Source organism: Gracilinanus agilis, chromosome 1 (genome assembly GCF_016433145.1).
Source record: "Gracilinanus agilis isolate LMUSP501 chromosome 1, AgileGrace, whole genome shotgun sequence".
Lineage (NCBI taxonomy): Eukaryota > Metazoa > Chordata > Mammalia > Didelphimorphia > Didelphidae > Gracilinanus > Gracilinanus agilis.
In genome coordinates this window covers 528,767,420-528,794,690 of record NC_058130.1, presented here as the reverse complement: position 1 = coordinate 528,794,690, position 27,271 = coordinate 528,767,420, and the positions used below count along the sequence as shown (strand labels likewise).

At 37.5% G+C, this 27,271-nt stretch overlaps 1 protein-coding gene across 1 annotated transcript in view; it reads right to left on the bottom strand.

The window, feature by feature from the left end:
* Positions 1-3,488: 3,488 nt before the first annotated feature.
* The window catches only part of GAREM1 (GRB2 associated regulator of MAPK1 subtype 1), a 147,656-nt gene continuing 123,873 nt past the window's right edge, over positions 3,489-27,271 (bottom strand). Inside the window, exons 4-6 of the mRNA XM_044682820.1 lie at positions 16,536-17,708; positions 5,581-5,747; positions 3,489-4,712 (exon numbers count right to left, since the gene is read on the bottom strand). Coding sequence (XP_044538755.1) covers positions 3,809-4,712; positions 5,581-5,747; positions 16,536-17,708 — 2,244 coding nt within the window. The 3' untranslated portion in view covers positions 3,489-3,808. The remainder of the gene's footprint in view (positions 4,713-5,580; positions 5,748-16,535; positions 17,709-27,271) is intronic.

Here is a 27,271-nt window from a genome sequence, read left to right as displayed (position 1 = left end):
ACCATGTGTCCAGGAAATAAGTGGACCCTCTGGACCGTGAGGGAGCCTCACTGACTCTCCTTGGCCTTGATGGGCCTTACTTCTTGGGGCTGTCACATATGTAAACATTGAGTTCTGGCGGCAAGATCTTGGTGGTAAGAATGGAAGTATTTCCTTTGCACTTTTGCACCCTGTTCCTTGTTATAGCTCTGACTTTCTTACAGAGCTATTCATGCTCTGTCTAGTCCGGGTGTCTGAGTAGTGTTGACAACAGCCACCAAGCTCTATATTTGCTTACTGTAGCTCTTGGAAGAGAGCATAGCTTATGCTTATTTATGGTTTAGAGATGACAAGATTTGTTATAATTGTGGTAAAAAAAGGGACCCCCAAACCATAACAGAACCGCAGAAGTGAATTAATCAGAAAAATATTGGCAGAAGATAATGGACTTTTGTAATAAAAGTATTTCTAGCTTTGATGATTTTAGACAATATCAAATGGTGTTTTTATTATCCCTCCTTTTTTCCAAGGTGTCTGGGAAAAGGGGGAGGCACAGGGGAGAGAAATCTCTTTTAAAAAGTATGTACCTTGGGGGCAGCTAGGTGGTTCAGTGGATTGAGAGCCAGGCCAAAGACCAGAGTTACTGGGCTCAAACCTGACCTCACATATTTCCCAGGTATGCGACCCTGGACAATTCACTTAACCTCCATTGCCTAGCTCTTACTGCTTTCCTGCATTGGAACCAATACCCAGTATCAATTCTAAGATGGAAGGAAAGGTATTTAAAAAAAAAAAAAAAGTACGTACCCTTAATTTATTAAACCTAGCAAATTCAGAGGAAGTCATGTCAATATCTTGACACCATCTTTCTTGCCTTCAACAAGAGAATTATTTTCAAATTATTTTCATATTTCAAATTTTTCATGGTGATAAACAGAAGACTATTTTCAATAAATTATTTTTCTTAAGGAACTTCTGGTTAGGCAGGAACACAGCAACAAGGAAAGGGCTGAACTCCCATCTTTGGACAGGGTAAAGACTTTGTAAAAACTCAGCCTTGTTTTCCTTCCTAAACTGAGCACCCGTGCAGCTAAGTACCAAGAGATTTTAAAACGGATTCATCAAGATATAACTAGAAGAAACCTTTCCAGCGTCAGGGTTAGAATATATTCTTTCTCTTCCAAAGAAACAGTCTCAAAAGTTTTAAACTGAGATCACAGTCTCCTCTAAATCAGATTATTTTTTGACGTGACTTTATTATTTTTTCAATGTAGGCAACTCCTGGTGTGAAAACTCCCTTCACCAATATAGAATGGCTTTTTCCCCTTTAACCTTTCAGTCTTAGAATGGCAAAGTGACATTGAGAGGTTAAGAGATTTGTCTGTGGTCACAAAGCTAATGTATGTCTGTAGCAAGACTTAAACCTAAGTCTTCCTAATGCCCTGGATGGCATTCTATCCACTGCACATTATTGAGCACTCGTATAATTTGTAGGCAAGTTATTTAACGTCCTGGAGTTTGTTTTTAAAAATATGTATGACTTGAGAGGATTACCCTCGATGGCTTTTAAGGTCCATTTCCGAATGAGATCTCTGATCAGAAAATAAGATGATGTTTCTCACATGCTAAGTTTAATGCTGGACTATACAATTGTACATGTACGATGAGAGGAGGTTACAAGACAACATCTTTCCTATGTTTTCCAGTCACCTTTTTAAGCTAGACCCATGATTTCACTGGTTTAGAGAGCTCTAGATAAGGAATTCCCTCTACCCATGCAGACCACTCCCTGCTGTGTAAATTCTGGTCTTCAAGAGTAGCCTACAGCCCCAACGGGGGCGAAATGGCTTGTTCAAGATCACACAGCCAGCTCTCTCTATGGGGTTGTACCATTCTCTGGAATTATCTTTTAACATGCAGCTTCAGGAAGAGGTTTTTAAGGAAAGGAGGAAAAAAAAATCTCCTGTCCTTTATGTCATCACATACTTATGAAAAGAAAAAAAAATGAGATGATAAAAATCAAAAGTTATTTCTTTTTATTATGTTAGTATATTGCAATTCCCTTGTCATGACATGGATTAAAGCTAACTCCTAAATGATGAGCATGAGAGTTTATCATCTAGGACAAAAACAAGATCAGTTAGTTAGAATGAGTCAGGCAGGCACATGGGGCACACTAACTTGTACTCCTTCTCTCAAGAACAAATCCCCCCAAAACAGAAGAAAAGACAGAATGAGACATGTGTCAAGCGCGTCTGCCTGGTCTAGTCCAACAAAAATCTCACCAATCAATGATGGACCTACTAAGACATATCCCCCCGAAATGTCTGGATGCCTCCTGATGCAGAAGGAAAGAAATGATGCTGAGAGGACTTACCTCATAAAACTGAAACTCAAGAAGGGGTTCCTTTAAATGATGAAGGAAGAACTTGAATATTTCTATTGACTTGTAATCCTGTCTGTCTAACGCAATGGGCCAAAGGATTACTCCTTAGTTTTAAAAGAAAAAAATCAGTAATGGATTTTGGCTGGGGTTAGAGGGACAGATAGAAGAGTTCATGATGGTGTCTTAGCTATAAAGCAACCCAAAAGTTTCATTTTGGTTTTTAGCTGTCATAACCTAATACACCACTAAGATTTTTGGGACTTCGAGTATTTATTTTTAATGTTTCTAATTCGTAGAAGGGCCAGAGAACATAATGCGATAAACAAAGAATATTGTTTCTGGGCTCAGCCAATGCATGAAACATATGGCGGGCATATTTAGATGGATGGTTTCCAAGTTTGCCCCTATCGGTAGAACAAATCTAAGTTGGATGTATACTGAGCCTCAGAGTTTCCCAATGATAATGGTGCACTGATGCAAAAGGTTTTTTCTCTGTCTCCAAAACTGAAGAGATAAAGACATTCTGTAATGATCTGGCTTCAGTTTCCTTTATTAAGAAATATAAGAAGATTCATATCTGAATCCCAGGGTTCTAAGAATTTTTAGCAATCACCATGTCCATGCTATTTCTGTGAAAGTAATGACGTGTAAGCCACATTTCTAAGTCCTGATATCTTGATGGAGAGTTTAAACTATTACTTAAATGATCTGACTCACAATGTCGTTTTGAAGCATACTCACTGTATATTGTAATTTTTCTCTGCTCAGCAAAATCAGCTGCAGTTATAGGTAAATTTCTATTATCATCGTTTATTATTACTTAGGGCATGTAACATAGCTTAATTCTATCAACATGTGACTTTCAGAACATTGACAACTTTGGGTAAAGAGAACTGCACAAACCATACAACATTTTCATTTTCAGAGGATTAGCATAACCACCTTAAAACACTTTCAGGCACTAGAATCAAAAGAATTAGCATTAAACAAGCCACCAGACAGAGCAGAGCATCTAGTTCACCGTCTGAAGTCAACCCCCAAAAGAAAAGGATTCTTGGTCACAAGTATATTTTGGATTTACATCTTTCAGCTTTGGCTGTTCAATAATAAATATCACATCTTCTTAGCATAAACCTATCTGGACAAACATCTTAGCTTCCCTTTTCTTTTTTAGCAGCTGCTGGGTGTTGAGTGATGTACAAGGCACAACTCTAAAGTGTTCTCTACGGCATTTTTATTGACGTACAAAATAGCCTGGTTCATCATCCAAAAACTTAATCTGCATAGTAAAAGTTTCTACCACTATTTACAGAGGGGTTTTAGTGCAAAATAATAATAATAATAATAACAACAATAACAATAATAATGAAATTATATACCAAGCCCTATCCCTTCTAGCACATCAATCCATCAGTTTTATTCAATGCCACATGGGTTATTGGGTTATATCTTGGGCCTCCAGCCATTAATAAATTGAAGTATTTTCTTCACCTGGAGTTTGCTCAATTTGAAGTCCTCTGAGAGGATCTCTTCAGTTAGCTGGACAAGCAAATTCCCATCAATTTTTTCAGTAACAAAGAAAGAGATGACATCTTCTGACAAACCAATGAACCGTAGTGATTTGGACACTTCCTCTATAGAAAGTCCTGACAGGTCAGTGGGGGGTTGCCATGGGGAACCATCACCACAAGACCTTGGAGCTAGTTGGAGGTGAAGGGGTGAGGAAAAAGGGTAAGAAATGGAGAAAATGTCTTGTGCGCCTTTTTTCACAAAATACTGATCCTCCAAGAGGTCTGGTGAGCCAGGTTTGGGGTCTTCCTCAGCACCATCAATTTTCAGCGGCAAAGGAAATGATTCTGGGGCTGTTTTCTCCTCAGTTAATTTGGGTGCCCTTGGGGGTAAGGCTGGGCATGAGTGACTCTGTTTGGCTGGGCTAGCAGCTAGGGTCTTCTCATCTGTGCACTCTAAGGAGTAGCTGGCTGACTTGGGACACCCAGACATCCCCCCAGTGAACTCTGCTGGACCTGACTGGGTGGAGCCTGCTGAGAGCTCACCCCCTTCAAAATCAAAAGGTGCTGGACCGTTTCTTTTTGGGGTGCCCGGTGTCTTCTGCCTGGGGTAACTATAACTTCTGCTTGGATCCAATAGGAAGTCATTCCTGTTCTCACTCTCAGCTGCTCCCAAGAAATGGCTCGGCCATGACAGTCTAGAGGACAGAGTTTCAGTGGGAGGGCTTCCGAAGGGAGATCTGTTAAGTTCTAGAGACTCGGTCTTCATCCTGTTACAGGGATAGCAGGAAACAGAAGCACTTTCTGAGGGACTTGTTGGGTCATTCTCAGAGACACTGCTTAAAAGCAAAGATAAACAGAAAGGGAAGTTAGCAAAAAATGGTCTTCAATCCATCAACCAACCAACCAACCAACCAACCAACCAATCAATCAATCACCATATCACTTGAAATAGAAGAAATAAAAGAACAAAAGTAGAAAGCTTAAGTAAAACCACATGAGTAAAATTCTCCTGCCTGGCTCTCACCCAACCTCCACAACCACCTTCCTGGGAGCAGAGAGAGAGGGGTGAGGTAACACCAAAATATATCCTCCCTACATTAGCAAATAATGTGAGAACAAAAATGGGAAGCTGGGAAAAAGAGTTCATGGGGAGAAGATTCTAAGTACACAGAGGGAAATAAGGATACACACATTATCTAAGTTTTGGGTGCCTCCCAGCACCTAACATAGTCCTCTACACAAAACAGTCATTTAATAAATGCTTGTTGAATGAATGAGAAACAGTTGTTGGTTTGAGACCACCTAAGCTCTGTTCCTGACTTTACAGAACTAACTTCTATAAGTTATTTCCACTGAATATCCAGTTAACTCTTATCAATGATAGGGTATATAATTTCCTTTTATAGGAGGAGAGTACAGTCCTATGTGATATCTTTAATAATTTAATAATGATTTTCTCACAGATGAATTCTATTTTCCTCTCTTCTTGAGACATTAGATGAGCCCTAAAAAATCTACATTTCAAATTTGATGGCTCAAAAGAGCATCCTTGACCAATTTTTACTCCAAAATTCCTTGAGAGCTTTTTTTTTCTCCTGAATTTTCCACTCCCTTTCAAGTTCACAGACCCTCCGTGGATCAGATGACAGGAAGAACCGTGTTGAATGATGCTTGCTACGGAGAGCTCTCAGCTCCAACACTTACATGTTGTGCAGCCCTGAAGAATAATACGACAAGGTAGGGCTGGGAGAACGTGTCTGTTGCCTTACTGGTTTAGCTGATCGAGGGGGAACGGAGGGACTTGTAGATGAAGGCTTTGCGCTTCTAGGTGGAACAGGGGGTGCATTCAGGAGTCGGCATTCTTCCCTAACCTAGAACGAGAGAATACTCTGGGTTAGCAAAAGAACTGGATGACACCTCTAAGTGCTAGTTGTGTGAAGTCTCCCCTCTTAAAAATAATAGGAATCAGAAGAAGGGGGAGAAAACCAGGGAAGGTCTGGTATTAACAACTGTTAACTGATATATGCTTTCACACATAACATCAGGCACCTGTCAAATGCATTTAAGGATAAACTGATTTTGAAAGAAGTGGTTTGCTGAGTACAGGTGGCCATCCAAATACAGTAGCTAAAATGTATGTTTAGGGGTAGCTGGGTAGTTCAGTGGATTGAGAGTCAGGCCTAGAGATGGGAGGTCCTAGGTTCAAATCCAGCCTCAGACATTTCCCAGCTGTGTGACCCTGGGTAAGTCACTTGACCCCCATTGCCCACCCTTACCACTCTTTCACTAAGGAGTCAATACACAGAAGTTAACGGTTTAAAATAAAAAAAATTAAAAAAAAATGTATGTTTAGAGTAACTTTGGATGAGAAGCTAGCAAAATGTGAAGGCTTATAAAACAGGTACATTAAGAAAGTGAAGAGGATATTAATAAAGGATTGGCTGAAGCTCCCATACTGTGCTCATTCACTAGTGTCAACTCCTTTGAAAGGATTCCGATTTTAGAAAATATACATTTTTTGGATCATGGCCTAAATTCTGCTTTTGAGATGAGCCTCCAGATTAAAAATGGGTATTCTTGCTTTGAGCACTGCTTGACCTTCATGTGAGACCAGCTGACACCTGAATGGGACCAGGGTTCTGACTGCCACCTTTACTCTACTGATCCACAATGTTTTCTCCAAGAATTCTTTTAGGCCAAGTTTATCTTAATTGTAATTGTCTCATTCAGACAGCAGAGGGAGGTTTGTGCCTGGTTCTGTTCCTATAACCTAACTCCAGAGGCAGAGGCATATACAATCCATAATGCAGTTAAAAAAAAAAAAAAAAAAAAAAAAGGAAAAAGATGCGTGTGTGTATCATCCACAGGAGAATGTGGATTACTTCATATATTAATATTTAAAGCTTTATACCTTTACAGTGAAAAAAAGTAAGGCTGGAAAGGCAAGCCAAGATTCTCAAAGTGACAGATATCCTCCCTCAGCAGCCTGTCAGGTTCTCCTTGGCTATTCCACCAATTCTCCCCACTCCCCAACCCTCTAATTCCCCTCTTTTTTTTGTTTTGTTCTGGTTATAGGTATCGCCTATGAAAAAGTCACTGGATGGGGAGACAGGAGACGTGAGATTCTAGTCTGGCTCTGCCACAAACTTGTGCAACCTCAGAGGCAAGACTCTGGGCTCCTTCATCTGTCAAATAAAAAGGCCAGGAATAATTGATCTCTGAGGTCTATTCCGGTTTTAAAATTCTATGATGACTGAGCCAAGGTGCCTGCCTTGGGGTCTTAGAATCAATCAATATCAATCAACAAGGCAGGGCTGGAGCTCAGTTCTGATTTATACATCTAATAAAGGAGCTGCAAAGAGCTTTAAAAGCTAAAAAAAGGTCTTTACATTTGATCCTAGAAGTAACAGGGAGCCACTGGAGCTTAATGAACAAGGGAGCAATGTGGTCAGACCTGAGCTTTAAAAAAAAGTCACTTTGGCAGCCAGGGGGAAGACAGATTGAGGAGGGAGCCAACTGTAAGGCAGGGAGATCAATTAGGATGGGATGTTTGGATGGAAAATGGTAAGGCTGAAGAGGATGAGAACAAATAGAAAGAATTTTTCACTGAAAGGTCTACCTGGTAAATTAGAACCTGACCTTTAGCCGGATTGTTTTCTACCACTCGGATTGTTTTCTCCCCATTTCCAAATAAATCTAAATGACCTGTAAGGCTACACTATAGGGAGCACTGGGTAGTCTTGCTCTTGTCCTCTACAGTGGTCTCACCTATTCTTCACTGGGAAGGTTATAGGGAAAAAATGGAACTAAAGGGAAACATAAAAATGTGTTTGAGAGCTCCTTTGCTCTATTTTTCCCCTCTCATCAGGGAAACAAAGGTTAAATTGTGTAAGACAAGAACCTCAGATGTATGTGTATGATTGTTAACAATTTTCTACCGCTAAGAATAGAACAGGTACTGGCAATCCCTCTGATGGGGGAAGAGGAGAGAGAGTGCTCTCATCCCAAGCCTCATTCGAACGTTATGGAAATGTGTGAGTTACCATAAGAGTAGAGAGTGGCCACATTACTAGGTAGTGAGTAGCATCTGTAGAGTACTTAAAGATTTGTAAAATGTTTTACAAATACCAACTCATTTTTAACCTCACAACTGCCGCCCTGGGAGATAGGTGCTATCATTATTCTCATTTGACAGAAGAGGACACAGAAGTGAAGTGATGGCCCAGGATCCCACAGTTACTATCTGTCTGAGGTGAGATTTGAACTCGGTGACTCTAGGTCTATTTTCCCTACTCACTTGACACAGAGAGTTAACAAAGTACCTTTGTTTCTCCTTCTTATAAATAGTGGTATCAATCACTAGGACACAAAAGGTCATTCCAGAGAGGTTAATTTACCTGCCCAAAGTTTCTCCTCCAAATTCTATTTGTTGTCATTTTCTCTACCATTCTACTTTTGGCAAATTGTTTAACTCGGGCATGTTCTCCATGTACATGCATTATTTTACCCTTTGAGGCCAAACTCAGGACCCCAGAATATATTCTAATTTTATGACATTAAGAAATAAATTGAACAAAAAACTATTTTTTGAAGATCTGATCATGTTCCATTTCCTCCATATTGATGGAGGACCATCATAGTGACCAACCCAGAAAAAGGCACAAAGACAAAGTGGGAATGAAAACACTGAGCATGTGAAGTGAGAAAGGGGGATCTTAAGAGTTTAAATTTTGTACTAAGCCTCTCCTTTATTTAGAACTCCTGAAATTTTTGTGCTATGGAAAGAAATGACACTTTCACGGTCCCTCCCTCACTTCCTGGATTAAAGAGATAGTTAAAGAAGGTAAACAGAGCACTTACTATGACACGTTCTTTGCTTAAAAGGCTTTAAGCTCCCTTTGAGGAGGAAAAAGTGTTTCCATTTCATAGCAAAGCTTGCTCAATGCTGTTTTTAATGGAGTAATTAACCACAAAAATGAGTCAAACTTGTAGAAATGTTTAAAAGCCCTAGTTTCACATTTACATTCTCGGTTTCACATATAACTAGAAAAGTGTACATATTGTATACATTCATTATTCATTTATTATCCTTTGTATCAGAGACAGGGCTGTTGATAAGATGTGCTGAATATAAAAATATGGCTAAGCTTTTTCAGGACAAAACTAGGAAATTCTGGAAGAAGCACATTATTGTTTAGTTGTTTTTCATTTGTGCCTGACTTTTTCTGACCCCATTTGGGGGTTTTCTTGGCAAAGCTACTAGACTGGTTTGCCATTTCCTTCTCCAGCTCGTTTCAGAGATGAAGAAACTGAGGCAAGTAGTATAAAGTGACTTGCTCAGGGTCACACAGTTACTTAGTGTCTGAGGCCAGATTTGAACTCCAGGTCCAGCATTCTATACACTCTGCCTCTTAGTTGACCATAAACATATGGCTCAGAGTAAAACATGTAGAAAGGGCAGCTACTGGAAAGGATAAAACTTTTAGCATGAATTTTAGATTATTATCTGGGGAAACAATTTATGATAGGATCATAGATTTAGACACAGAGGGGCTTCAGTGGCTGTCTAATCCAATTAATTATTTTGGATCGATTTGTATCATTCTCTTTATATTTATTCTGAGTGTCTTGTCATCTCCCTTTTTAGAATGTAAAGTCCCTGCAAGTAAGTATTGTTTCATTCTCTCAATTTTTTTCTTAGGAAACTGAAACCCATCATCCTAAGGGTAGCAGGTGGTAGACCAGGGATTTGGTCTCAAGTCTTCTGACCTCAAAGCCATTCTCTCTCTGTTGTGCCACACTGCCTTCTACCACCACCCCTCCAAAAGAAAGGACAGATCATTTTGCTTTGCAATGTGGGTTATCTCTAAACACTGAGAGGTTCCATTTACTATTTGTGCTGATAGTTATCTACTTGATCTATCCATATCAGATTATGCCTCCTCTGTAGGAATAATAAGCTTGACTCATTCATAGTAATACTTTTCTTCATTACTGCTTTTCAAGATAAGACAAAGGAGTAAAGATAATTTTGTGTGTGTGTGTGTGTGTGTGTGTGTTTGTTTTATTTTTGAGTCATATCTGATTCTCTATGACCCCATTTGGGATATTCTTGGTGAAGACACTGGAATGATTTGCCATTTCCATATCTAGTTCATTTTACAGATGAGGAAACGAAGGCAAATAGGCTTAAACCCAGGATCATAAAGTTAATAAGTTTCTGAGGCTGGATTTGAACTCAGATAGATGAATCTTCCTGATTCCAGGCCAGGTGCTCTATCCTCTCTACCATCAGAGCTAGAAGATCAAATGAGAAAATGAATATATTAAGTTCTTTGTAAACTTTAATGCACTATGGAAATGCTAATTTTTAATATTATTATCTAATATTTTTGTAACTGTGTTTCACCGAATTTTCTAAATTTGGTGTCAAAGTTCCTTGGCCCTAGATTTCATATCCTCTGATTCCATTCTCTTTTACTCTTTGCTATCCCACTGGACAGCCCTGCCCCCCTCTGATAACAAAATCATTAGAGCCTTAAGAAATCTTATTTATAAAAGGAGCTTTTATATGAAAAGTTCATAACCCCATCAAGTAGCCATAAGTGGATGTTTTCAGTCATAGAAAAAAAAGAAAAGGTTTATAGTGATGATATAGCAATAAAATAAAACAAACTTCTATTTTATTAATTAGCAAAGAAGAGATAGGAATTGAAGAGTCAAAAATCTTGTGACTCCCAGAACCATACGTCTAATTTTTATTTTTCCAGTTTCTTACATTAAAGACAAGGACTAACACAGACCTGGCTCTGAAATGGACTCCAATATTCCAAGCCTCCGGCAAGAGAGGCAAAAGTGGGAGGGAGCCAGCAGTCACCAATTGGGAAGCATGAACATCAGCTGGTTCTGAAAAGAAGTAGTTGTTTCAACTCTAGGCAGGCAGGGACAAGGAGACTGCCATAGTATCAATAGAAAGAATATGCCATTAAAAATGGGGGAGGGGAGAAATGCCAGAGATAGGCAAGAGAAAATTCTAGTGTTGTAATAAAAAATAAAGTTGTGAAAAAAGGCCTTTGACAAATGATGGATGCATTTACATGTGCACATATGCATTTATACAGACATACATATTTGCCGATAGTGTCTAAAAGTTGAATCTGAAAAAGCATCTACCTCCAGATTGAATTCAGTATTTTAATTAACACTCTTTCCCTTAAAGAATGCTAATTAACATGAAAGACACATAGTAGTTCATCGGCATATAGGATTTTTTTAAAGGTGGGCAGCAAAGAATCTGGCATAATAAGCTTCAAAACTTTACAAATATCCTATTCTTTTCGTCTTCCTGCCAAGAAGCACATAGAAATACACTTATGTAATGGTTGTACTCTTAGAAAATTGTGTGCAAACCATTTTAAATCTGAGTAGCTTGGGGAAGCTTGTTAATTAGTGGAGCTCTATGGTGATTCATTTTGTAAAAATCAGTCTGCAAAGCAAGTGATCACTCCAAAATTAGTCTTTTTTGGGATAAATATAATTTTTTCATGCCTAAAGCCCATCATTCCTATGGAGCCTAGAGTCATAACATGAATTATAAACTTCTTTTATTTGCCTTCTATGATTTGCAGTCCTAGGACCCTGCTGGAGCTTGAATTGGGGGACTGGAGCTCAAAGAGAGTCCTGTTCCCACTGAGAGCAAATAGAGGAAAGGGCACCAGAAATCTGGCTTCTAACTTGAGGGCTCTGTCAAGGTAAAGTGCCATATTTATTCCATATCTTCTGGTGCAGTAGGATTGTGGGCAGAGGAGGGTTGGCCCAAACCCACACATTCCCTCTACCCCTGGCTATGAAAACCAGGAATCAGCAGTCTGAAGCTTACGGATGCCACCGTTATTTACTGTAATATTTAGGTATTTCTTAACAAATTTAACATGAGTAAAGCTGTCCTGCTTTTTTCATTAGGTTCTATCTTTTAAAATTTGTGGGTGACAAAGTCTTTGAGTGTTGTGTTCCTTATCCTATTTTCCCCCATAAGCCCTGTGGGTTTTGTTGTGTACTTTTACACATACTTTTTTTTACTTTTTACATACTTTTTGACAACTTGTAGCTCCCTAAGCCAGGTTACAGTAGAATTGCCTGCAACTCAAACATAATAGGCAATATCAAGAGCATGAAGAGAATGAAAATAACTTGTAAAAAAAGGAAAAAGTGACCCTTTTTTTGGAACTGATGAAATTTTTGGACATTTGTAGAAATTAGAGCAAATTGGCACATATCTTTAATCTTTGCATCTGGGGAGGCTGTGGCTGGTGAATCTCTTAAGTTTGGAAGTTCTGAACTACAGTGATGCTAAAGCTGATTAAGTGGCTTCACTTTGTCTGGCACCAATATGGTGGAGATCTAGAAAATGGAGGGTCCCCAGGTGGCTGAGAAGTGAGTGAACTAGCCCAGATTAAAGCTTCCAGGCTATATAGGTCCATGAGTGGCTGCTACACTTCAAAACTGGGTGGGATAGGGAAACCTACTCTTTCCCCACCCCTAAAAAGACCCAAAAGTCAAAACATCAACCAGTAAAAAAATCCACTTATGATGGTTTGGCAGGTCATCCTGATCCCAAGGCAGACTGTACAAAATGTACAAGTTTAAAAATGGAAAAAATAGTTACCAATATGAGTTAGGCATATTATCGTAGTTCAGGTTCATCTGAACCAACTTTGGGGAAACTGGCTATTTCAGATTTTTATCATCATGGAAAAGGAAATAGTTTGCTGATCCCCTAAAAAAATTTTTTTTTAATAACCAGGGGGCAGGGGGTTAAAAAAGGAATAATTCCTTTAAAGAAGAAAATCCCTGAAAGATAATAAAACCCAACCAAAATGATATTCTTTTAAAGATAATAGGATTTAGTTTTAGATCTTTCATTATAGGTAGTCTACAAAGTAACATTAAATTAAACTCAATAGTACCAAAAAAAGATAATTCTTCTGCCAAATACACTACTGCTTGGCTCCGCAAAATTATTAATTTATTTAGGTTGCAGATAGTGAAATGTGTAGATAAAGAGAAAGTCAGATGTTTCATCTTTAAAAGAAATGATTCCATCACACTCACACATGTCAATATATTTTTGAGGGAAAGCATGTTTTTATAGAAGTTAGGGGCTAATGGATTCCAAACCAACAGGTAAGAAATGGAGGAATCACATGTTCATGAGCAAGAAAAGATCTTAGAGGTCATTTAATATAACCTCCATAAGATTTATATATGAGGAATTTGAGGTCCAGAGAAGTTAAGTGATTTGTTCACATCACAAAGAGAGTTAAGTGGCAGAACTGGGATTAGAACTCAAGTGCTGTGTGACTCTAATTAAGTGCCCTTTCCATTGGATGAAGCTGCCTTCAGAACTAATGGTAAGTGAAAGCCAGGATAATTCAAGAGGCAATTGTGTTTTCTAATATTTTTAATTTCTATCAGTCAGTAAACTGTTTTCTCTTTCTTTCCTTTCCTTTTCTTTTTCTCTCTCATTCCTTTCTCTCTTTCTCCTTCCTTTTTTCCCCCTTTCCTTCCTTTCTTTCCCTAAAACATAACTCATTAAGTAATTTCTGATCTCTTTTCAAGTTGATGGAGAGATGTTGGTGGACACATTTCATGGCATCTCTTTGATTTCTTCCCACAGTTCTCACTCTTTTATCCCCAAAGACTTGGATGGTAGTCATCCCTTTTCCAGACAAGGTCAAGACTGACCTCCCCTGAAAACTTATTACATCTATAATTATCTAGAGAAGTTGCTGCTAGACATATGGCACATTTCTCTCCCAGGATTCCATTTTTGCCATCCACAGAAGTTTTATTTAATTCTGTGGGACCATTTGAGCTTATGCCCCTATTAAAGTTTCCCTTTGAAAACTGCAAGCTGAAGCCACATCTAACAATTATGACGTTTTCTGGATCCCACGCACATCCTAAAAATGGAAAAACTTATTTCATGGTCACAAAACTAATAGAAAAAAATGACTACATATGAAATGTCTAAATTTTTCTTTTTCAATTTTTAAATAAGTTAAATTACTTCAGGATGGACTCCTCACTCCCCATCCAATTCATTCTAATGTTTATAGCATGTCATAAACACTAGCCTGGCTTTGGAAAGTCTTTCTGACTCCATAGGAAATTATTCCTTAGAATTAAATGGCCAAAAACATTTCCTCTCCTGGGCTACAGCTTTGATTTCATTTTTATATTTAATCTCAGCAAGAATTTTAAAAAGTAAGCAAACAGGTCATGGTTAGGTCCCTTATTATTTATTTTCCTACTCATCCATTATTAATTACAACACCATCTTTTTCTCTTCCTCTCTCCCTCCCCCAGCCTAAAGAACACAAATAGTTTTCCAATCTTTCTTCTGCTAGCCTCAGATTTGTAATGAAATAGCGCCTGTGTAGTATCCATCTTTTACCAGCTGTGGCCAGTGCTCTACATGAAAAAGCCTCATTGACTGACTGATTCTCCATCAGAGGAAAGAAAACCTATCTTCAAGGTAAATGCTAATAAGTTAGACTGAGCTCTCTCTCCTAAGAAGTCTATAGTGCAGGGGTCGGCAACCTTTTTGGCTGTGAGAGCCATAAACGCCACATTTTTTAAAATGTAATTTCATGAGAGCCGTACAGTGCTCACAGTGCGCGCTCCTGTAACAGCGCCTGAAAAAAATTGACTTCATGGCTCCTGTAGAAAGAGCCGTACGCTGCCGACCCCTGCTATAGTGGTTGATGGAAAAAAGGAATTTTAAATTCTGACTTTGATATCTCAAATACTCTTCTAGGGACCAAGAAATATAATAAGAGGATATAATAGATAAATAATCTAACAATCATGAAGTTATAAACTCTGTCAAGGGAAATTAACTCAAAATTAAGCAGGTAGGTGGTTCAGTAGAATTAGGAATTTCTAAAATCAAATTTGGCCCCAGACACTAGTTGATATGCTGCCTGGCAACATATACCATTATCTAGCCATAGATAATTCATTATCTTTCACAACATTCATTCATCTATCCATCCATCCCTTCTTCCTTCTTTCCTTCCTCTTTTCCTATCTCTCTGTCAAATCAAAATGCAATTTCAGGAATAGAAGTGGCAGGTACAACTATTTCAGCAGAATTTTTTCTTCCAGCTGCTACTGCCTGAACATGGAAATTACACTGAACAGGCCCCATTGTTGGATTAAAAGGAAACATTAATTTGTTACCTATATGATAACCTACATGCTTCAGCAATTCCATAGGAGGGAACATAGCTCATAACATATGAAGGGACGGAGAATGGAACATCTCAATAAATTAAGATGAACAACTACTGTATACTTCCAGTCAAAGGAAGATGAAACGAAGTCAAAAATTGGCCTTTATTTCTGTCAGTTTCAGCACTGAACCACATCAATTTTTGAAATTCTAGGTGATTCTCTCTAGCTAACATGGAAATGTGTACATTGCACAAAACTGCTGGAATGGACCTTAGAAATCCTCTATTCTACCCCCCCCCCCTCATTTTCTCAATGAAGAGACTGAAATTTAAATTTCTAAGTGATTTATTCAAGATCACACAAGCCATTTCCCTATATGATGTTCTATTTCCCAGCTTCCTTCATGGCTTGCTTCAAGACTCAGTTCAAATGTCACCTTTTGAAAAAGACTTTTCTTGGTTCTCCCTACTACTTGTAGCTTCTCTGAGACGATCTCCCAAGTATACTGTATGAATGTATGTATGTATGTAGTTATTTGGATTTCTGTAGTTATATGAATGATATCTCCCACATTAGGATGTGAATTCTTTGATGACATGCTTTTTTTTTAACTTTTCCTTATATCCTTCAGGCTCAAGCATTATGCCTGGCAAATAGTAATTTAATTAATTACTGTTTAATTGATTAAAATTGATGAATTTTAATAAATAAAAATAAAGTGGAAAATTTTTAAATTTTAATAAGTAATAAAAATCAAATTGAAAAATTGATTTTAAAAGATTAATTAAATGCTTATTGATTAAGTAAAAGAGTCATGATTCAAATTGTTACTAAGTTCAGCACTCTTTCTACTGTACTTTGGGTATACCACAGGGAGACCTTAAAGTCTCTTAATGATAATCTCAGGCAAAGCCTCCCTTTCACGCAACCAAAACCAAATCTTTACAGGGGCAAGATACAATGAAAGTCAAGCTTTTACTTAAGGAGGCATTTTAGGAAATGCTTGTTGGGAAAATAATGGTTGAAACTGTCTGCTGTCTATGAATTTAAGTTATGCTATCAATGTTAGGCAATAGGGAAAAATCTTTTTTTGGCACTCAAATCAGCAATAGAACCAACCATAACTATACGTGTGATGCCACTACAATGTGTTATAACCATTTCCATTCAAACTTAGAAAAGATTCTTGGCCAAGCTGTACCAAATTTTGATGAAAATAAACCTGCAGCCATGTGGCTTTGATGAAAAAGAAATGAGTTGAAATTTTTCATCAAAATTCTTCACTATGTTTTTCCTCTCTCCCTACCCACTGCAAATAACAATAAATCAGAGAATGAGGGAGGGCAGCATTAGAAGCAATGGCTTCCTCTTCCTCCCCTCTAAAGAAATGCAACTCAGCTAAAAAGATTTCCACGACTTACGGCTTCAGATTTGGGAGGCACTGGAGGTGGAGGTAGGGCCACATCTGAAGACGTTGTGGTCGCCAGCGTCCCGGCAACAGGGAGAGAAGAAGTGCTACATTTGGAGCGAATAGAGCTTCTGTAATTATCACATTTGGCTTTTTCACTCAAGGAACCCGTAAGGGGTTGTTGGCTGTCTGTCTTGCCTTGGTCTAGCCACAGCTCTTCATAAGGGAGTTCTGGCTTCGAGGAGAGACACACAGATTCGTCGCCCACCTCAGGGAAAAGGTAATCGCTGCCGCTGTCGCCGGAGTCCTGGTACTGCAGGGTGTCATGAGAAAAGGGGGTCCACTCCCCCCCCAGATCCCTGCAGCCGTGCAGGTTGACTTCGCTGTTGCCATGTAGGTTATTCCCATACACGCAGACGGAGAGCCGGTGGAAAGACTGTGTTAACTCGTCCCGGGCGTAGCTGAGGGAATTGGGTATGTGGTTGTGACTGGAACACCGGCTCTTTTTGGGGCTTTTACAGTCGTCGTTCCAGTCTGTCTTCACATCACGGACGGCGCGGGAGTACTCGTCGATGTCGAACTGTTCCTGGCAGATGCTGAGCCAGTGCTGGACCAGGGAATCGGGCCAGATGTCTCCCTTCATGAGGTTCTCGGGGAGGCTAAACTTGGGGACAGTCAAGTGCAAAGGGAAATGCATCGGGAGGACCTTGTTGCCCCGGAGCACACAGCATACCACCACGGTCTTGGTCTGGATGTTCACAAACTTGTAGCGGTGACCTTCACGGATGAAGTGGAGGTCGTAGGGGTTCCTGGGAGGAGGGCTTGGCACGGTTACATTGACGGGCAGCCTGGTCTTCTCCACGATGTTGCGGATGGTGTGTTCACCCTCTTGCATCTGGAGCTCCAGTGGGCTCCGGGTACTAAATCGGCCCTTGCACTGGAATGGGAGGCTGATGCTTTCGTTGGTCCTGTGGTTCATGCAGATGAGGCACGGCATTTTGCCTTTTCCCAGCTTGCCGATGGAATTGAGTTTTCCAATCTTTTTGAAGATTGTGTTGAATCGTGACTTCTCCTTGTATGTCTTTGCATAAAGGATTTCTGCCTGTCCCATTAAAGTGAGTTCATCCCCGGTGCAAAGAGTGATGTTGTAAACCTCTGTGTCTTCATTACATTCTCCTGCAGCAACCTGGAAAACACAGAGATTTACTTTTAAGGTGTTGATTTCCTGTCCTGCTCAGGGAAAGAATATTTTTTCAATAAGAAATAAACTAGAAAGAATAGAATTCTGTTATGAGCCAATGAAGTATTAGGTAAAATTGTTAGATATTATTAATAATTATTATTGTTGCAAATAAATATATTTATTTCATAACATATTGTGATATGCTATAAATTATTAATCATGCATTACTAAATAATTATACATTATAAATACACATTATGTAATATGTTATAGTAACATGTAACAATATATTAAGAATTATTATATTAATAGAATGTTCATTAATGTATTATAGATAATCATTGTTATAATATAATATATACTATTATATAATTATCATATAATATATGCTATCAAGTAATTAGTATATAACAAAATACATATTACATGATTATATTATAATAGGATAGATAAGTACATTTTTATATAGTTAGTTTATTTAACAATTTATTATTAATAATATGCAATTAATTATATAATACGATCATATTATACAATGTATCATGTTAATTATACAATACTATTATACAATATATTTTCACATTTCGTATTTTCATATATCATATAATGGCATTATATAATTAATATGACATATTAGTTATTAATCATGCATTGTTAAATAAATAAACTAACTATATAATAATAATAAAGTTGTTTCTTTGCTGGTACCTTCCTGATTAACTCAGTGAATTCATGCTATCATTACATAGGCCTACAGACAGCTAGGTGGCACAATGCTAAGTTTAGCCCAGAGGCAGGAAGACTTGAGTTCAAATTTGGCCAAGGCAAGGATGCTTACTTTTTTTAATGACCCTGAGCAAGTTATTTAATTTCTGTTTGCTTCGGTTTTCTTAATTGTAAAAAGGGGTCTATAATAGCATCTACCTATCAGTATCTCCATCCCATTGTGAAGATCAAATGAGATAATATTTGTAAAGTGCTTTGCAGAGTAGCTGGTACAGAGAAGGTGCTTAATAAATGCTTTTTTCATTTTTCTCCCTCCCTCCCTCCCTCCCTTCCTTCCTTCCTTCTTTCCTTCCTTCCTTTTCAGATAGTAATTGAAATACAGCAAAGGAGAATGTTACATTTATTCTACAAGTACTGTGAAGACAGACAAGTATCTTAATGACAAAACTTTGAAATCTTAGTACATTAAGTAAAACCTGGGCAACATTTTCTTTCCTTTTGGTAAGTGGGACTAAATTTGGGTAATCCACAATTCTACGTGCTAGAACTTCTTCAGGGCAGGGATGGTTTCATTTCTGCCACTATGTGCTAGTACCTGGTGAGTGAGAGACACTTAATCAATGCTTGTTGACTGATCTGACTGACTAATAATGGAGGGCTTGCAGCACAGAGAGCAACTTATATTCTGCCTCTGTTAATAACTTTAGTTGTCCAACTTTTTCCAGAAGCCAACAGTTTAAGTACTTACAGCTTTATTTCTTGTTTTATGACAAATTCTTATATTACTGTTCTTAAGTTCTTACATGACTGTATACAGCAGGTACTCAAAAAATGCCAGATAATTGATTACTATTTTAAACATGAGGTGTCTATTGATTGAGCTATTTCTGCTTTAGTAGCTTAAAACTGCACCAAGACTTTTAGGACAGACAGGATTTCTAAGAAAGTATAATGCTATTATCTTTATTTTACAAATGAGGAAATGAAGGTTAATGACTTGCCTAAAGTCATAGAACATATTACTTGGCAGAGCCTGGATTAAAACAACTGAGCCCTGACACCCTAGGCACACTATTAAGGAATTTTAGGACTACTCTTCCATTTTCCTAATGGAAAATGAATATTCTTCATGATCCCACACCATGGACTACATATTTAATTTCTTCCTGGACTTGATATTTCATTCTCAGCATTTTATAATCTGTGGGCCCTGTACCAAATCATGCTAAATTAGACCTTCTTTGGTCTTCTTTAGACCAATGAATATAGTAGAAAAAGTCACTGGATGATGAGCCATGAAATATAGATTTTAGTTCTGGTTGGCCCTACCAAAACCTACTAAGGGAACACTGAACAACTTTAGGAATATTTGTCCTTTAGTGTTCAGCTTCCTAGTTTTAAAATAGGGAGAATAACTGATAACATACCTTAACTGCCCTAAATGGTTAGAATGCTTTCATTTAATTTTTTAATCTTTATTTTATTTTAATAACAAATTCCCATATAAGTTCCCCAAAGTTATGTGATTCATATTGTCTCCCTCCCTTCTTCCCTCCCCCCTCCTGGAGTTGACAAGCAATTACTCTGCATTATACGTGTATTATCACATATTTCTAGGATACTTTCAGAGAAAGACGATTGGAAGAAGTAAGGCTTATTTTTGTTTTAATTACTTTTTCCTAATAGACTTAACCAATGTGAATGAAGGTCAGTAGCCCACTCTTTGCAAGCAACTTCTTTGCTATTTTAGTTCTTTTGCCTATTTTTTGCCCTCTAGTATGGGCAATTCGACAGCATAATAATAAGAGGATAGATCTCTAATAGATTGGACAGACCCATTTTTTAGAGAATGACATATTTAGAGCTAGAACAGATCTTAGAGGCCCAAGCCCTTAATTTGACTGATGAGGAAACTGAGACAAAGTACAGACAAGTTATTTGTCCAAGGTCAATCAGGGTCTAAAGTGGCAAAGGCAGGCTATGAAGCCAAGTCCTGACTCGAGAGCAGATCAGAAAACTGAGGCTAACAAGAATAATGTGACTTGCTGAAAGTTACACAGCCAGTGAGTGCTGAGACTAGATTCAAAGGCGTCTGATTCCTATCTAGTTCAGAGTTCCTTTCCGCTAGACTTTGCATTTCTAGTCATGACCATGTTCAATAAGGAAAACAAATTAAGGCTGTGGTGGCTTTAGGTATTTCTCTCTGACTTTCAACCACAATAAGCAGGCAGTTTATTGTTCCCTTTGGCTTATTTCGGGTCCTCTGTATATGTTCTAATCTTTGCAATAGACTTATTCATCCTGGCTAGGCAAAGAACACATCTTTCTGGAATGAATTAGGCTTAACCATTTAAAAAAATAACAAAAAGATCATCTGTAAACAATAACATCAACAAAGTATCGGGGTATAATTTGCTGTCCTTACATGATCTGCAAAGAAACTGACATTTAAAAAGAACTTCAAGAGTCAAGGAAGAAGGGCAATATTTAGTATTCAAGAGTCAAGGAAGAACCAATATTTAGTATCACCTCTAAGGCAGAAGGAAAGGGTTTAAAAAAGGGATGGAGAGTTAAAGAAGCATCTCAGCTTTGAGGTTCTGACTATCTTCTCTGACTTCTAGTCCAAGAACTCATTATGAAGATTAGTTTGCTATTACTCCTAACCTTTTAGTCTGTACAGTTATTTTGAAAGCTTCCTCCTTTTATCTTGTGTTGGTTAAGAAGGAAATCATCATATTTACAAATGTAATTTTACTGGACTTAGGAAGATATCTCATTACATCTGCCTTTCCAAAATGTCCTTCTACTCTTCCCAATGCCTCACTCTAACCTATTATTCTAGTATATTAGCCTTCTCTCTGCTGAGTGGGGTTATGCAGAGTTATTTTGGGCATATTAAGCAAGAAGTGTGCTTTACAGATTAGTGTTGGCCACATTTTATATCATAGAAGGTGCACATGCTGGAATGATCCAAAGCCTTATTGAAAATCCCTCAAAAATGTGGTTATTTATTCATTTGTTTTAAATGAGAGATGAAGGCATGGAGGGCACAGAGGTCTGAATTGCATGCAGTAACTCTCTGCCGTCTCCCCTCCCAAGGTCAGGAAGCAAACTACTGCCCAAAGATAGTGACAGAAAGCTCTGCCTCAAGTCTCTCCATCTCACACCCTTTGCAGGCTGAAATAGGCTGAGCTCCATTTTGGATCTAGCATCCTATGAATCTACCTCTCTTCCATTCAGAGTACTTTTCCCTGTCTTAAGGACAAAGAAGCAAGGAACATACTCCCTTTCCCTAATTTTCCTCTCTTCTAACCTGTGTATTCACTCCCACCCAAAACCCACATGCCCACCCCTCCACACACAAACACCCAGAGAGTTCCAGCTTACAAAGATGGTAGCTGTGGAGAAACACTAGAACACCAGATAAGTATATACACTAGCTCTCTGCAAGTTCCCTTCTTTCCATGCTCACTTGGGCATCGATTTTTATTTTGCCAGAAATCAGGAATAAAGGGAGGAAAATGTGCAGATTAAAAAGATGAAAGTAAAAAAAAGATGAAAAAGAAAGAATAAATAGAATAACTGATAATTAAGACATAGTTTTATATACACACATACCTTTTTTTTTTTTTGTCAAATGCCTTCTCTAATGGGAAGAGTGAAGGAGAGCGTTAACTGGGTATTTTATTATAACAAGCAAATTAATTAATTTTTTTAAAAGAAAGAAAAAATCAAAAGTGCCCTTAAAAGATGATGCTATTGGTCACATACAAGAATTAGATGTATGTGTGTGTGTGTGTGTGTGTGTGTGTGTGTGTGTGTGTGTGTGTATACACACCACAAGTGTTTGTTTCTAAATTAAAAGTTGTTGCTACTTCCAGGCAGAAAAGAAGTAGGCCATATGTGAGCAAATCTGTGATTCTCTGCTTCCTCATCTGATGTCATCATTAATGTTAGCAATTAGCTATTGCATAAATGATGAGGCTATCTCACTTACTAAATTTGTGGTCGATGCTTGTGACAGATAAAGAATGCCATAAATAAATGTTCTTCCTTTGGCAGTGGAGACCAACAATCTGCCCAGATTTGTGAAGGGATGATTGATTTGCTTCTGTGTTTCTTTTTGCAGCCAATAGAAAGAATGCATTCCTCCTAAGTGCTTAAGTATGTGTGCCTGGTTACGGTTTTTTTTAGTTTCGATGTTTCCTGAGAGGAAGTCATTCAAACTGTGTTATCTAAACAACCCTAATAGGTCTAATCCAGGAAACTATCAGGATTTTATTATCCATAATACCCATCCAGAATTTATACCCAATAGTAAAGCAACATTTTAAAACACTGATGTAATAAAGAAAAATGTATGTATATTTTTATTGAGGGCTTTAGCAACTATTCTCCCTGAATACCAACTCTACAAACATCAAAACTATTACAGAAATAGGAATTCAGACTGGGGGATTAGTGTTCAGGATCAATTGCCGGAATGAGAAGGAATGCATATTTTATGAACATTAGCACACTTCTTCATAATAGCAATTTCAGAAATTTTTCTGTGAGGACTATTACCATCATCACCATTTTTCTCCTCTTTTTTTTTTTTCCCTGTGGGAAAAAAGTGACCAGGTCAAGGCACTGAAAAAAACAGGATGATGGTTTAGTCTGCGATAGTAACTATCCTTAATTGTGAACTTAGTAAAGGATCTACAAAATCTTAGTGGTAGAAAATGTTAAATTATTTCTTAAAATTCTAGATTTATGAAAAAATTCTAGATTTATGAATTTTGTAACATTTCAAAAGTATTTAATTCATTCCTTAATGAATGGTGAGTATAAGTTACATCTAGCTTATAAAAATAAATGATTTTTAAAGGTGGAAATCATTATCCATAATTTATATTAATTGTAGTCAAACACATCTAAACTCCACCTTCTAAAGCTGCTTTGTGAAATTTAACTGCGCTCTCGCGCTCTCTCTCTCTCTCTCTCTCTGTCTCTCTCTCTCTCATACACACACACACACACACACACACACACACACACACACACACAAAATCAGGAACTGAGAATAAGAGGGAAAAAAAAGGTTTCTGAACAGCTGAAATAGCCATACACTAAAAGCTCATGAGCTTTACTAGACAGGCTCTCACTCAGCGTCTAATATTTACTCTTTATTATAGACATAACTGTAGCAAACTTGGTTATCTGGTTTCCAAGTCCACAGATGATTATAAAGAACAAATCAGAAGAGGGGGAGGGATTGTTCTAGGGTAGACACACCAACAATAGTAAAAATTCACAACAATGAAGGGACAAAAATGCTAGAGAACTCAAAAGTATGGCAATATGTAGTCATTTAGTTCTGGGGTAAGTACCCCCCCCCCACTCTAACAAGCCTTAGTTGCAATTATTATATTGTACATAATGACCATGAATCATCACAAAAATATTAAATTAAGTTCAACATGCCCCCGTGCATAGAAAAGTAGGGAGAGAAGTTATAAGATGCACTTTAGAGAGGTTTCCATCCAAAACAGCTAAAATTAAATATGTTTTAAAGACTCAAAATTTTTATGGTTCAAAAGAACTCTATCTAGAAAATTCAGCTATTTAAAACAAATAATATTTTGAGAACTCCATCTAGCAAAATATTTTATTATGTGCTAGCACTGCAGAATTAACTATATGGATGTTTATAAAATATGAATTTATTCAAAACATTTCAAATAAATATTTTATTTAAAAATTTTGAAAACCTTTATGGCATTATTAGATACCTACTCTTATATTAGATAAGAGAAAAAGAAGATTCCTGAACTTAAACGACAGAAAATAGGAGTGTTATTGTAACAATACTTAGGAACTAAAATATGAGAATAAACTAGATTGGCAAAAAAGGCATTGAAGGTTTTTTGGAATATCTTAAACACTGATGGTAGAAGACCAATTTTATTGCAGAAAGTCTGCTTCTGAAAACATCCACGAGAAAAATATTTTTAAGCTGGCTTCTAGTTTTTAGAATAGTTATGCTTCAAAAGGAGAAGTTAAATTTTTTACAAAAGGAAACAAAATGACTTTCAGAGAGTCTTCTATCAATACATTTAAATGGTGACTTTGTTGTATTTGTTCTAGTAACAATTTTTTAACTTGGGATCTACTTTCTCACTAAGGGACACTAGACCTTTTAGGAGAGGGGCAATGCCTCTCTGATTTGAACTTCAATCCATTAAGAGGCACTTATTCAGCACCTCCGATATGTAGGTGTGTTAAATATCCAGGATATAAATACAAAAGAGGAAATCCTCTAGAAAATGATCAACTGGAACTGATTCAACCATTCAAGAGATCAATTTGGAAGCATGCCCAAAGGGCTTTAAAAATGGCACATATCCTTTGATCCAGCAATACTACTACTAGGTCTATATTTTAAAAAGATCCAAAAAAGGGGAAAAAAAGGAATAACTAAAATAATTTGTACAAAAAATACTTAGAGCAGCTCTTTTTCTGCTAGCAAAGAATTGGAAACTGAGAGAATGTCCTTCAACTGGAGAATGGCTGAACAAGTTGTGGCATATGATAGTAATAATGGAATACTAATATACTATAAGAAATGATGAGCAGAATGATTTTAGAAAAACCTAGAAAGGCTTAGAATGATGAACTGATGCAAAGTGAAGTGAGCAGAACCAGGAGACCATTATACACAGTCACAGCAATAGTGTATGATGAACAATTATGAATGACTTAACTATTCTCAGCAATATAGTCATCCAAGACAATCCCCAAGGACTCATGATGAAACTTGCCATTTGCCTCCAGAGAAAGAACTGATGGAGGCTGAATGCAGACCAAAACATATTATATTTCACTTTCTTCACTTTTTTTGTTCGAGTTCTTTTCTGCAAAATGACTAATATGGAAAAATGTTTTACATAATTACACATGTAAAATCTATATCTGACTGCTTACCATCTCAGAAAAGAGAGAAAATTTGGAACTCAAATAAAAAATGTTAAAAATTGTTTTACATGTAATTGGGGGAAAATGGAAGGAAGAAAGGAAGGAAGGAAGAAAGAAAGGAAGGAGGGAGAGAAGGAAGGAAGGAACAAATGAACGAAGAAAAAAGGAAGGAAGGAGGGAGGGAAAGGAGGAAGGAAGGAACGGAGGGAGGAAGGGATTACCTGGAGGTATGGGTGACCCTGGGTAAATCCCTTAACCCTATTTACTTCAGTTAATTCATCTGTAAAATGAAGTGGAGAAGGAAATGGCAAACCACTCCAGTATCTTTGTGAAGAAAACTCCAACTGGGGTCTGAGGAGACTGAAAAGATTCAACAATAACAACAATGAAAGGTGAGGGTGAGAAGCTCACAGTGTGCCACATTTTTAAAGACCCTCAGGTAACTGAGAACTATAAAAATAATAGTAACCAGGAGCAGACTTTCAGTTTCCAGATGGATGGGAAAGATCTCCAAGTGCCTTATTTAACTGCATTAATCTCATTAAGCTTTAGGCCTCAACTAAAATTTCAGTGGGCAATATGAACTATTTATGGTGCTTGATCATCTCTTCCAAGTCAGTGCTTCCAATAACAAAAAAAATTTTAAAAATTGTTTCCAGTAAAAATATCAAGGGCAAAACGGTTAATGTTGTTCTACCATGAAAAGCAGCTGTTCACTAAATTTGTATATTTTTTTTAAGTCTGGCACTGTGACTTCATCACTCTTTCAGTCAGTTCAGGGAGCTTCACTAATCTACAACTCAGCCTGCAACAAGGTCTCTTTAGAATTGCCTAGAGTACTGAGAGGTGAAAATTTAACATGTCCAAGTCACACACTCATATGTGTTAAAAGTGAATCTTGAACCCATGCTTTCTTGACTCCAAGACCATTACATTACATCATGGTGCCCCCCAATTTTCTAAAAAGATTGTTTGAAGTACCTTATTTTGGAATTCATCACCTAATGGATCACTTTCTTGTTAAACTGATGATAATAATGATAAAGGCAGCAAGCTTTTATACAGTGCTTTCAGGCTTAAAAAGCACTTTATTAATATTATTTCATTTAATCCTTACAATAAACTTGGTACTGTTATTACCCCCCTTTTATAGATGAGAAAATGGAGGTTGGGAGGACAGTTAATTTACCCAGATGCGCAAAGCTGGTAAAGCTTAAAGCAGGATTTGAACTCAACTCTCCTTGTCTCCAAATTGGTAAAATCATATTGCTTCTTGGATGATTTTTCATTCATCCTTCTTAAGGGAAGGGCAGTAGAAGATAAGAAATGTATACACCTACAAACAATTCTAGTTGCTAAGCTCTGCCTCAATTCTATATCATAGGTTAGTTAAGTAGGGAATGGGAAGTAAGGATTTATGATCTAATTTGTGATCCAATCAGGGGCCAATTTTTGCCCTTTCTATCTTCTATCATCTTTTAAATCTCACCTCTTCCATTTACTAAGACAGCTTTCACATGAGTTAAAGTTCTTTATCCTGGAATAAATTCCTAGTTGGTCTCTCTCTGCCTCGAGTTTCTCACCACCCCAGTCCATCCTACACACATTGCTGCCCAAGTAATCTTCCTTCAACACAGACTTGATGATCTACGCAATTGAATCTGGTGGCTATCTATTGCCTCTAGGATAAAATGACTTTTCTGTGTTATTTTTAAAGTCCTACATACCCTGAACTTTAAGGGGGAAAAGGGGAGTTTTGGTTGAATATATTAAAAGGTTAGGTTGCCAGGGAAATGAATAATTATCAATCCCCAATTAAAGAATAACCTCAAATCAAAATGAGTTTTATGGAAGTTTATTTACAAAATATTGGAGAGAGTGGA